Source organism: Lactuca sativa, chromosome 1, assembly GCF_002870075.4.
Source record: "Lactuca sativa cultivar Salinas chromosome 1, Lsat_Salinas_v11, whole genome shotgun sequence".
NCBI classification, from domain to species: domain Eukaryota; kingdom Viridiplantae; phylum Streptophyta; class Magnoliopsida; order Asterales; family Asteraceae; genus Lactuca; species Lactuca sativa.
This window is the reverse complement of record NC_056623.2, coordinates 40,053,500-40,066,798: the sequence shown is the minus strand read 5'-3', so window position 1 is coordinate 40,066,798 and position 13,299 is coordinate 40,053,500. Positions and strand designations below refer to the sequence as shown.

The 13,299-nt window shown below is 34.6% G+C and overlaps 2 protein-coding genes across 2 annotated transcripts; one reads left to right on the top strand and one right to left on the bottom strand.

Annotated features, from left to right (window-relative positions):
- Window positions 1-3,678: 3,678 nt before the first annotated feature.
- LOC111910012 (DNA mismatch repair protein MLH1) lies at window positions 3,679-10,017 on the top strand. Its single transcript, XM_023905812.3, has 17 exons — window positions 3,679-3,982; window positions 5,260-5,547; window positions 5,665-5,837; window positions 5,917-5,989; window positions 6,070-6,204; window positions 6,351-6,561; window positions 6,778-6,926; window positions 7,098-7,199; window positions 7,289-7,358; window positions 7,444-7,573; window positions 7,653-7,747; window positions 7,830-7,938; window positions 8,021-8,186; window positions 8,267-8,428; window positions 8,512-8,662; window positions 9,318-9,478; window positions 9,740-10,017. The coding sequence occupies exons 2-17, from the start codon at window positions 5,314-5,316 to the stop codon at window positions 9,782-9,784; spliced, it is 2,166 nt and encodes a 721-aa protein (XP_023761580.1). The 5' UTR covers window positions 3,679-3,982; window positions 5,260-5,313; the 3' UTR covers window positions 9,785-10,017.
- Window positions 10,018-10,471: 454 nt separating this feature from the next.
- Window positions 10,472-12,483, bottom strand: LOC111910021 (amino acid transporter AVT6E). The gene is made up of 2 exons (XM_023905820.3): window positions 12,330-12,483; window positions 10,472-12,249 (listed from the first exon to the last, which is right to left on the bottom strand). Exon 2 carries the CDS (start codon window positions 12,212-12,214, stop codon window positions 10,766-10,768), a length of 1,449 nt encoding a protein of 482 aa, XP_023761588.1. The 5' UTR covers window positions 12,215-12,249; window positions 12,330-12,483; the 3' UTR covers window positions 10,472-10,765.
- Between the last annotated feature and the right edge of the window lie 816 nt (window positions 12,484-13,299).

Below are 13,299 nucleotides of genomic sequence, written 5' to 3'. Positions count from 1 at the left end.
TGCCATATGGATTAACAACACCTCTCACGGGTTATCAACAATCTTGGGGACTATCAACAGTCCCATGGACTCACAACAGTCTAGAAGTTACCAGCAACTCAATTCATATATATCAACAATCGACAGATAAGACCTAGTGGGTCAACATACATATACCACCACACAAGCAAGTATAGTGAGAAGACTCACATCGCAAGGAGTAGCTAAACACAACAAGTCTCACTTAACAAAGATTGATCCTACAAGGCACCTAACAAAAATAAATAATACCCTCTCGGTCTACACTCTAAAACAAGGATGTAAAGAACTTTTGCGGGACCCTGCTCCCATGTGACCCCGATTCCGTATGAGATTAATTTTAAAAAAAATTTAGGGGCGGGGGCGAGAATTGGATTAAACCCCATTTTCTTTACGAGACCGGGGGCGGGAGTGAGTATTTCCGTCTCGTATTCCCATTTTCTTTAGTCAATTAACCTATATTAAAAAAGGAAATTTTCAAATTTTTAGGGATAATTAATTCCTTTATTTTTAAAAATCTGAATAATTTAAATTAATTCAAAATTAAAAATTCGATTTTATTTTATCAGAATGATAGAATGTTAACCATAAACTAGTAAATATATTTTTCGGTTTTATTCTGTCAGAATGACAGAATGTCAACCATAAACTAGTAAATACATTCTAAAAATAATACACAAAATCAATTCTTGAACTAATAATATCCAAATAATTACATTGTATGATTATGATTCATTGAATAATAACAACATTCTGAAAGAAAAAAAAAACATCACAATCTAACAAAAACACTAATATATTCTGATAGAATATTAGTTTTTTAGCAACACTTTATACATTGTAGCATAACACATTCTGGTATAATACACTCTCATTCTCTATGTTTTATTCCTTCTCCACATCAATGTTAGCCTCTTCAAAACCTAAATCCACAAAGAAAACATAATTAGTTTCAAAAATTAAAAAATTCAATGCATTATAAGAGAATAAATTACAATAAATTATGACAAAATGTACTTGTTGTTGACAATTATTCTCAAACATTCTAACATAATACATTTATATAAAATTAAATTCTAATAGAATACACTTTTTTTGCATATTTGATTTTCCTACAAAGTTAGTATTCTGTAGAATACATGGACAAATAGTTTATTTTATTAGTATATGTGATAAAGCCTTGAAAACTTGTGAGATTAATTTAAAGACTATTCTCCTTAAACAACAACTAGATTTGATATGTAAAGAGATAATTTTTTTTGACTTTCGTGTGTTTAATTAATGTTCATTATTATGAACCAAAAAAATGGAATATCCTTTTTATGGATTGATTAAAAGTAGCAATTAAAAAAAAAAATTGTTGTCGTTCATGTATGATTCCACAACAAACAAAATAAATGTGGTTTTGGGATCCCCTTTTGACACACAACGATACACAGTGTCGCTACTTTTGTGATTCCAAAAAAAAAAAATGCAGACGCCTTATTGAATAGAATTGAGATTGGAACCGAATGAAATTGAACTATTTTACTTACAATTACAGTGGGCTTCCAACTCTTGAATTTCAAAGAGTTTTATATAACGAAGAAGAAGAAGGATAAAACTTTGTTGCAATCCCTTACGACCATTTTGGTGTTGGTGTACGGCCATTTTGGTGTTGGTGTACGGTGGCAATCACAATAACGAGAACAGAGGCGATTTGGAGGAGATATCGATTTCCTTTGAGGTGTGACTTGGTGTCTAGGGTTTTAATACGTAAAAAAAAACTAATCCCTCAAAAAAAGGGATATCAATGGTTAAATTTGGATATTAATATATATATATATATATATATATATATATATATATATATATATATATATGTAATATTACTAATTTACCCTTAAACAATTTATTTAATTATTTATTATTTCTTGAATTCTCATTGTTGCATTTAGGCACACAATAATTGCTAAAAACATTTGAACCTATATATATATATATATATATATATATATATATATATATATATATATATAGAGAGAGAGAGAGAGAGAGAGAGAGAGAGAGAGAATACATTATCTAATTTTAAGGTTTCTTGACTTTCTTGCACTTCACAACATATGACGATACGATAGTGAGTTGGTCATATATTTTTAGATATGTCATACTTTTTTCTTTTTTTTGTAATTTTAGATTTGTCGTATTTTATAATTCTAAATTTGTTGGATTTGTCGTTTAATAATGTTGAATTTTTAAATTTGTAGTTGTTAAAAAACTATATTTTAAGCTTTTAAAGTTGAAAAATAGTTTTTTAGTTCTAAATATAACAAATTATTTTAGCAAAAAAAGTCAATTTTAAGCCTATAAAATGAAGGAATGGGGGTGGGATCGGGGGCTATGTAAACGGAGGATTCGGGGGCGGGGGAATGTATTTTCACTCCCGTTTGGTCCTGTTGACATCCCTATCTAAAACCCTTAGTTTGACCAAAAGTCAACCCATGCCGAAAGTCAATGGTCAAATTCAAAGTCGACAACCACAATACCAAAAACCGACTCTCACGTCGTGACCAACCCATGGTCACATCATGGCCAACAAGTTCAGGCCAGATCCAAAACTTTTGAATTCGACAACTCAGTCGCGACTCAAAACCATCGCAACATCGTGAGGACCATACCCTCATGTTGTGACCAAGCTAGTCCAAAACAATCGAGATAAATCTTATTGTCGCATCACGATCACCATATGTAGATAGGGGCACTTAATGTATTCAATCCTTAACCTTTAAGGCCATCCATTCCAACTTTATGGAGGGCCTTCTTACTCCAAAAACATCATAAAAATCGATGCTTTATAGATATGCATGTCTTGATATCGTAAAAGGTCAAAATGGAGAAGAAATGAAACCACACTCACATTAATAACATCAAAACTCGGCCAAATCTCAAATCCATAAAATAACCTTCAAGAGACCATAAGAACCCATAAAGTTGCCAAATTTATGGAATCCTCCCATCCAAACTTCCACAATATGAAGAAAGTGGAACAATAAACCTATATCTAGAAGTTAACATCATAAAGTTCGAATCTTGAATACTTACAATGCTTTAGAAATGGCTCAAACTCAAACTCCAAATTTGCCAATAGGTCTTCTACACCACAAGGGTCTTCTTCTTCCTCCCAAGGACACCAAAGCTCCAAGAACAAGCTCACAAATGAAGAAGAGGCTATTAGGATTTGATCAAAGCTCTAGAGGGTAATGAAGGCTGGAAATGAAACCCTAAATCCGAGATTAGGGGCTTAAATGCGAATGAAACCCTTGGGCTTGGGCTGCAGCCCTCATCACGTCGTGACCATACACATGTCACGTCGTGAATAGCCTCCGGATAGACGATGTGACTCATGGTTTTTCCCAAAAACCATGTATTTGACTCCTTAATACCTACACTGGTCCATTATGAAAAAACGAGTGTTACATAAACATAACATGTTTTAAATAAGAAATTCTAAACAATTCGAAGACCTTGCTGTTAAGGTTTGTTTGGTAGAGACAGAAAAAATAGAAAAAATTATTTTATTTGTTTGATTAAAAATTTGATTATTTCCCATTTTTTGCATTTCTTTTCATTAAATAAATGGCGGGAAAATAAAACTTACCTGGACACCGAGAAATAAAAAAGGGATAATTGGCAAAAAAATGAGGGTGCGTCTTCTCCTCTTCACTTCCCCTTCGTTGAGCTCTTTCTGGAAATTTCATCGTCCCAATCTCTATCGTCATTCTCCATTCGATTAGGGCTCCAGTTTGGAGCGATTTTGTTCCAGTGATTGATTCTAGTATCTCCCCTCTTCTCGGTTCTACCTGTCATTCTCCGACCACTGCAGCATTCGACAACCAACATACCGTCCGTCTATCTTGTCGATTTGAAGTTCAAGAAGAAACATAAAATTAATTACAGGGGAACAACGTTATGTTTTTCATCATTGGTATGTTTTAATGACTTTATTTTCATATAAATTAACTGAAGACGAGGAATAGGAGTTTTTGAACAATCGATCGGAATTAGGGTTTACCATCAATCAGAAAACCTGCGACGATCACTCCTCACCATCGTGACTCTGGATTAAACTAAACTGTATTTTTAGGCTATGCTTCTGAAATTATCTTGATGCAACATTTTACTTAATGGACATTTGTGTTCAGTTTCACACCATGTATTTCTGACTCAATCTAGGGAGTCATGTACAGCTGGTGTTTGTTTCTGAGTTCACCTTCACATATCTTTGTTCGTTTGTTTGTCTGCTAGGATGATTTTCAAGTACAAATTCTAACGTTGGTGAAATTCTGTACCGATGGTGTATTTGTGATTCTCCTATTCATCCTGCTTCCCTCACTCCAGTTGAAGCCTTGGTCCCGTGTTATAAAGTTTTGAGTTAAAGTTAGTTGCTGTTTCTGGATTTGCTCTTTAGTCTTTGTTGTTGGCATGAATATAACCGCTTTGGAAGTGTAGTTTCACCACTCAAAGTACCATGTTTTCACCTCGTCTCATGTTGTAGTTCTGGTTTCTCGGCTCGCCATTAGTAATTGGTTATCTGTCAAGCTTTGGTGTCCTACTTGGGTTTTAAAGTCTTACATTGTTGTCGTTCGTTTTGATGCTTCTTGTGCAAGTTGTAAAATGTTGTTTAAATATGATAACATGGTAAAAAATTAATTTCCATTTCATTGCTTACTACAACTAAACAAGAGAATTGATTCTTAGGTCTGTTGTACCAAACAATGGAATCAATTTATTTTCTCCGGCTTAATTCTCTTTCTCTTAAATCTCATGTCTTCATTATCTGCTCCAATTCCATTTCCCTTTACCAAATGCATCCTAAGCTCAGTAGAATGGGAATGTCTATTTATTTTAAGACTTTTTCTTTGTTACAGTATTACTTACTTTGAAATCATATTTGACTTTGTAATGAAATATGTGCCAAGGGGAATCCACTTATTAGTTAGAGGTAATTCTTAACATATCTTATCTGTAGTTTTGCTCAAGCATTGTATTCTACTAGTTGAATGCTTGTCCAGCTACATTGATTGCTAGCTAATAAACTTAAGTATTTATCTCTAACACCAACACTGCCAGTTTCTTAATTATATCTCAGAACAAACTTGTTTGGTTGTTTGTTCTGTAATATCTTCTAGTTTTTTCATTCATTCATTCATTCTTATGTTTCTAAAAATTAATTCCACTTGCTTTTTCCATTACTATTTTTAGGATTCATTTACAGCAGCCAAAAAGTGGGTTGAAGAACTTTAAAATCTGCATATTATGGAAACAGATGCAGTCCTTCCTCCTCCATCACAAGACCCACCAAGGATCCAGCGTCTTGATGAGTCTGTAGTCAACCGAATTGCAGCTGGTGAGGTCATCCAACGCCCCGTTGCAGCCGTCAAGGAGCTCGTTGAGAACAGCCTTGATGCGGGGTCCACCTCCATACATGTTGTTATTAAGGATGGAGGCCTGAAACTCATTCAAGTTTCTGATGATGGCCATGGAATCCGTGTAAAACCAAACCCTCTCACTACTGTTTTTTTTTTCATCAAATGCTCCCCATAAAATGTCCATATATATATACTTTGAAATTTGAGCTTTTCATTTAGGGGAAATTTTTTGTTTCAGTATGATGACTTGCCGATTCTATGTGAGAGGCATACAACATCAAAGTTGTCTGCATTTGAAGATTTACAGTCAATTAAGTCGATGGGGTTTAGAGGAGAAGCCTTAGCAAGCATGACTTATGTTGCTCATGTTACAGTCTCCACCATAACCAGCGGTCAGTTGCATGGTTACAGGTATAATATTGTTCTCATTACCTCTTTAAGTTTGTAGTTTTACATGGAATTGGTTTTCATTATGGTTTTTGTGTGTTAGGGTATCATACAGAGATGGTGTGATGGAGCATGAACCTAAGGCGTGTGCTGCTGTAAAGGGGACTCAAGTAACGGTTGGGATTCATTCTTTCACATCCTCTTCATCTGTTTCATTACCCCCCCTTTGATTAGATGATGTGTGTGTTTTTACCAGATTGAGAATTTATTTTATAACATGATTGCACGAAGGAAAACTCTCCAGAACTCTGCTGACGATTATCCAAAAATTGTTGACCTACTTTGTCGGTTTGCTATCCATCATAAAAACGTGAGCTTCTCCTGCAGAAAGGTGAGTAGTTTAACTAATTGTTTTGCATGCATCTGAAACTAATAATTGTTTTGTTTTCCATAATTTTGGGAGGCATACTGCATAACTGCATAGGTTTTTTAATATTGGTTTTAATGTCTTGTACATATCCACTATCTGATTTTTAGCATGGAGCTGGTGCAGTTGATGTTCACTCAGTTGCTATGTCTACAAGGCTGGATGCTATCAGATCTGTGTATGGGGTCTCAGTTGCTCGCAGTCTGATGAAGATAGAGGCTTCAGATGCTAATCCATCTACTTCAGTTTTTGAAATGGATGGCTTTATATCCGATTCTAGTTACTCTGCAAAGAAGACTACCATGGTTCTCTTCATCAATGGTATGTGTTATGTATTACACAACTTTGAGAAATCACAAACAAGTAACAAAAAGAAACAAAGAAAAAGTGAATATGCTCTAGCACTTTTTTCTTTTGTGTGGTTCAGTGATAATTGACACCCTTGAACTTCTGAATTTTGATTTGTGCAAATTTATTGACATTCTTGCTGATATTTTGGTTCTTGTTATAACCTAACTTTTCCTCACTTTTTCACAGAAAGATTAGTCGAATGTACTGCTCTGAAGAGGGCAATTGAAATCATCTATGCTGCAACTTTACCCAAAGCATCAAAACCTTTCATATATATGTCACTTATCTTGCCTCCTGAGCATGTTGATGTTAACGTGCATCCCACAAAGAGAGAGGTAATGATGTTTCTTGCATGATTTCTGTGTTATTTTCTCTTGACTTATCCAAATTGTTTTTTACTTTCACCACCTTAAAATTGTGTAACCGATGAATGCATGAAAGACCTAATGAATGAGGTTTCCAATACATCCTTCTTACTCTAAATTTTAGTTTATAATTTTATACAGGTGAGCCTTTTGAACCAGGAGGTTATTATTGAGAAGATACAATCTGTGATAGAATTGAAGCTAGGAAACTTAAACGAGTCAAGCATGTATCAAGAACAACAGGTAGTCTTTTGATTATAGAAATGTCAGAGCTTGCTTTTCTTTTTGGTTTGGTTCATCTAATATATAATTTCTTTTATGTGTTTGAACAGGCAGTGGATTGCTCTCCTGTTAGTTCAGTATCTGCAAACAAAGCTTCTTGTGTAAATACATCAACATCTGGTATGCAACTATGCAAGTGAAGTGATGCTCTTTCTTTTGTTTTGACTTGATATATCTTTTCATGCTATTACTTGTTTTCTTAAAGGGTCGCAAAAAATACCTGTAAATAAGATGGTGCGGACAGATTCTCAGGATCCTTCTGGGAGGATGCATGCTTATTTGCAAGTTAAGCCTTCTAGACACCATGAAAGCAGTTGTGGATTGAATTCTTTAAGGTAGGTTTTATACTATCTTTGGATATTTGGATCTTCAGATAAATAACCATACCTGTACATTTCCATTAACTAACTGCAGGTCTTCCATCAGACAGAGGAGGAATCCCAAGGAAACTGCTGATCTTACAAGTGTTCAGGAACTTATCGATGAATTTGAACGTGATTGTCACTCTGGTACCCTTGCTCACCACATTCGTTAAGAACTATATACGCATAATCTTGTGTTGCTGATGTCTGATGTTGTTCTTTTTGTCAGGTCTTTTGGACACTGTAAGGAACTGCACGTATGTTGGTATGGCTGATGATGATTTTGCTCTCCTTCAGCATAATACTCATCTCTATCTTGCCAATGTTGTAAATTTGAGGTAATATACCACCTCAACTCCTCTGTGTTAAGTTTGCAGAGTTTCTATAGCTTAGGCATTAAATTCTTCTTTCTTTTTGTAGCAAAGAGCTCATGTATCAACTGGTTCTGCAACGATTTGGTTACTTCAATGCAATACAATTAAGTGAGCCTGCCCCATTGCAAGAACTAATCATGCTGGCACTGACTGAAGAAGATCCGGATTCAGAAGGCATTGAGAATGATGACTTAAAAGTAAAGATAGCCCAAGTAAGTCTCTCAGTTTGAGGTTCCTCTGGTTTTAGCATTATGATCATCATTTAATGACCTGTATGTATGTATGTACACAGATGAATGCTAAGCTTCTAAGTGAGAAATCTGAATTGCTGGATGAATATTTTGGCATTCATGTGGATCCACAAGCCAATTTGTCAAGGCTTCCTGTCATACTTGACCAGTACACACCTGACATGGATCGGGCTCCAGAATTTCTTCTTTGTCTGGGAAATGATGTAAGCTACACCATAAACATACCAACATATATACAAATATACAATCATGCACACATATAAATACATGATCATATCTTGTTTAGGTGACATGGAATGATGAGAAAGTTTGCTTTCAAACCATTGCTGCTGCTCTTGGAAACTTCTATGCTATGCATCCACCTCTATTGCCAAATCCATCAAGTGAAGGAGGTTCAGATTTTTATAAAAGACAAGGGAAAGGAAATGTTTCAGGAGGTACGTGTATTTCTTCATTAACTGATCCCTTCTTTTTTGAATTAGAGTTGAAGTTCTAAATTAAACAAAAAGTAGGGTGTAAGTTGAAGTTGGTCCCTAAACTATTGTCCAATTACTCATTTAGTGACATTTTTTTTTTGGCATTCTAAGGTCCTTTATCTTGTTTTGTGTACATTACATCCATTTTTAGGTTAAAGGGAAATTTGAGAAAATATCTTTGGGTTTGTGTTGAAAATGCCACTACAAAACTAAAAACCCCTTAACCATTCCCATTCAAAGTCCATCTCCCTTGTAGTGAGAAGTGAGGGTTTCACTGGGGCATTTTCGGCACAAATACAAAGATAGGGATATATTTTAGAGGAGGGTCATTTTTTTCTTTTGCTTTCAAATTTTCACATTGAAAATCTATATGGTTTTAGCAAATAGCATTGGACTTCCAGTTTATTTCTTATTAGGACATTATACTTTGACAAATCTATCCAATTAATAACAGTGAAAAATGGTTTGTATTTGAATGGCATTGTGGTTGGAAGAATGAAAGTAGGATGCTACAAATATAATAAATAAAAGTACATTGCTATTTCTTGTATTTAACCCATTTTTGTTTAGCATGAGACGCCTAGTTATCCTGATAAAACACTGAAATGCATTTCAGGGAATGATATGGTAGAGGAAGGAGTTGATGAGGAGCTACTTTCGGAAGCAGAGAATGCGTGGGCCCAGCGAGAATGGTCAATACAGCATGTTCTGTTTCCTTCCATGCGGCTCTTCTTCAAGCCCCCAACTTCAATGGCCACAAATGGAACATTCGTGCAGGTATGTATGCATATGAATTGACCTTCTTGACCTTGCCATCTTTTTTATTTTTTATTTTTTTCATTTAGCTTTATTTAACTAACTAATTTACATGGCTTTTTTATTTTTTATTTTTTTCATTTCTTAATGTTCTTTGCTGGGTGTTGAGTCCATGTGAAATGATTAAGTTTTCCCTCATCTGCTTCTATTTATAAATGTTTGCATAAATATGCATTTGAACGTTTTTGTGTAGCGTATGTAGTGAAAAGGTTGTTTATGCAGGTGGCCTCTTTGGAGAAGCTATACAAGGTTTTTGAAAGATGCTAGCCAGCGTTATTCCTTTTTCTGTTTATCTTGTAACAAAGAATACAAGAGATGTTTGGGTCCCACTTAAGTTTGTTGTTCACTTACCTTGGGAATCCCAAAAGCTATTTTCGTTACTAGACAATTTCCAGTGCTATTTTTGATGCTAAGAGAGAGTGAGTCCTTGTACATGGTCCAACGCATATCAAAATACCCATCTTGTTTGGATTGGGAAATGTCAACGTTGTTTTGTAAAATCTTGTGACATGGTCTACTTACTAGGCTTGCAATCGATGAGTGGACATCCAATCATAATTGGATTGGATCGGTATGGCCTCAAAGTCCAGTTAAAAACAATCCAGTCCTTATTATCCAATTTGGTATCCATATGTATGTCATATGGGATATCGACTATTAAAGTTGGCAATCGACAAGTTTTATCATCCGATAGTTTTTCCTTTTAAGATGTTGACCCTGGTTAAGCTATCAATCACCATTGGGGGTATCACCTTCGACTAGACTACGACATATTGAAGCCAATTTGCACAGATACAAAAGACATATTGAAATAATTACTTATATCGAGTTATTATAGAAAAACTCTTCTTTTTTAATATTTGGCTCATATACATATCACTTATTTCAGCCAAACTATATTTACCAATACATGGGTATCCTAAATCTTCAATAATGCACATTAAAGAAAAAGTATACTCGTAAAAGATAACATATATTAAATATTTTCCCTTGTACAACAAATACGATCAATTATTACAATAGCAAAATTTAATCAAACGAAAAGGTAAATAACTTTTATAATCCGTATCTAACCCAGTTATATTGTTCCGGGAGATTATCTATTCTCGTAGCAAGGGCAATTTAGTCATCTTGGAATAAAAAATAACCGCAATGGCAATTATTTCTCCCGTCATATGATACTCGTATGACCTAACCTAACCGAATCCAACATAGATCAGTTGAAGTTTTACTATCGAGTAGAATAGCTCACTCCGATTTACTTTGCAAACTATAAACATTCCCAACGACCCCAACAACACTAACCATGACAGCTAAACTCAACATCAACCAAGCCAAAAACCTCTCTCGGCTACTCAAACCGGGACCCTGGCTACTCAACCGGAGCGCGATAAGAGCCGGGAACGTAAATCCCAACGAAACGGCTGTTGTGGCCCCCGTGAACTTAAAAGCAGTCCAGATACTTGGGATCATCGTGGATCCCAAGTACACGACTGCTAATAGCACAAAAGTCAACCCTAGACACCTCTTTCGGCTCTCCGATAAGGGAGCCGATCCATCAAAAACCAACGCATCAACCGTTTGCCTTAAAGAAAAATGAATCACCGGAAAAACAAGAACCAAATGAAACACATATCCAACACGCACAATGTATGTTAAAGCTGTACTAAACCGAACCCCTAAAGGTCGGTCAAAGTTAGTCAAAATGTCCGATTCCGTGTCCTTTCCGAATAAAAGGTAACCCGCGATTGCGGTCGAGGCGTAGATTGTAACGCAAAGAGCAGTTGTGAGACGCCCAACTTTGTTCATTTTTTGAGGCGAACGGTTTTCAAGCTCATTGTAAATCGGTTGAACATTAAAGTGGCAAACGTACGCGTTTGACATGATTGGAATCACGACTAGTAAGTCTAGAATCGCCTTTTCCGACCCGAAATCCGGTGTTAATCTTGGAGTTCCGATTTTACCCTCGAGGAGTTTAATAAATGCAACGATAAAAGCTACGAGTACAAAGACAACTGCAAGGGCAACCGAGGCAGCTGAAGTTGTGCTTAAAGAATCGATTTTGTTGAGAGCACATAAAGGGGCAAGACAAATGATTACCACTACCAAGATTACTATTTTCCGGTGATCCCAGAACCCGTTTCCTAACCACTGATCAAAAACACCGGTGTGCCTGAGGGAACCCGACATTACATCACCAATTATGATCAAATAAACTACTAGAACGCCTGCATTGTTGACTATGATACAAATTTCTGACAAAATTCTTGCTGGTTTTCCTAAAGCTTCTTGAACGACCTCCCCATAAGAATTAGATTTAGATTGAACAGCGAATCTGACAAGGAGTTCGACGCTAATTTCAGACAGAATACCCATCAAGAAAATCAAAATGAGTCCAACGATTAAACCCAGAACTTTCATGGTGGCAGGAAGTGCCATGATTCCGGCCCCAATTACGGAAGTGGATAAATTAAACACAGCTCCATAGATCCCAGAACCAGAACTAGAAGCAGAATCTTCTTTTGGCACAATTACAAGGGGCAAGTGATCAAAATCGATTTCATCGTTTAGATCATCGTAATCTAGATCATCTACAATGTGGGATGACTTAGGGTTTTGAGATCCATGATTATTTTGGTCTTTTGATTGCAATTCGACAGAAGAATCTTTGGGGATTGGCTTATAATTGCTCCCCATTGACGAATCAAATGGGTATGAATCTGTAACTAAATCTACAGAAAACCGAAGAAGAAAAAGTAATCGAGATTGAGATATACTACGAAGTAAAAAACGAGTCAGATTGTGTACTTACAAGATCGATGAAATGGGAACTTGATTCGGAACCTTTGATTAAAGGATTGAATGAAGAAGGATTGTGATGGATCACTAGATCTCAGGGTTTTGTCGATTGATTTAATGACCAATGGATCGAGGAGCGAGAAAGTTATTGGAAATTATTTGTCCGAAGGGGTTTGCTTAGCAGATAAACAGTAGGTGTAGTTTGACTTTCAAATTTTGACTTCTACGTTACTATTTGGGCTTAAAATGAATCCAGCCCAACTAAAATTACACTTTATAGTTTGAAACAGAGTAATTATATTTGTCCTTTTCAACAGGGTAAATTTTTTTTATAAACATTTTGCTATTTAACTTGTATAATTGTAATATATATATAAACATATTTAATAAGTTAATTGTTTAAATGTATAAAAAAGAAAGTTATTTAAATATGATCATTTTTTTTACAAATTTCTTAAAATTTTTTATAATTTCTTACAATATTTTTATAATTTTTTTCCCCTACAAGTTTAATACAATGTTTCAAATCTTTGTTTATAATATTTTTGAACTTTTCTTATTCTTTCTATCATTTTAATATAAGTGTTTTCAAACCAAATATTTTATAGATGTTTCAAATTTTTCTTACAAGTATTTAACTTGTTTTTTTATTTACATTTTCATATAATTTTTTTATAACTTTCATACATTTATTTCTAAACTTTCTTTTATAACATTTTTAAAGTGCTTCATAGATTTTTTTATGATAGTTTAATATTTTTTTATAATATTTTAAAATACTAGTTTAAACGTTGTATTAAATAATTTAAAGTTTATAAACTTCTAACTAAAAAGTATTAAAATGTTGGAATAATTTTAAAACATTTACATTATATAGATTTTTTTTGTTTTTTTATTTGCTAAGTAATATTTTCTTTTTATTTAAAAAAAAACCCTCCATACTTATTGTTACATATTTAATTTTATTGTTAGATCCTATTTAA

Excerpts from the sequence above, each read along its gene's own strand:
- LOC111910012 (XM_023905812.3), top strand. The coding sequence starts at position 5,314 with ATGGAAACAGATGCAGTCCTTCCTCCTCCATCACAAGACCCACCAAGG. Across the intron at positions 7,200-7,288 it reads GCATGTATCAAGAACAACAG|GCAGTGGATTGCTCTCCTGT; the intron begins GTAGTCTTTTGA and ends GTGTTTGAACAG. Across the intron at positions 7,359-7,443 it reads TGTAAATACATCAACATCTG|GGTCGCAAAAAATACCTGTA; the intron begins GTATGCAACTAT and ends GTTTTCTTAAAG.
- LOC111910021 (XM_023905820.3), bottom strand. The coding sequence starts at position 12,214 with ATGGGGAGCAATTATAAGCCAATCCCCAAAGATTCTTCTGTCGAATTG.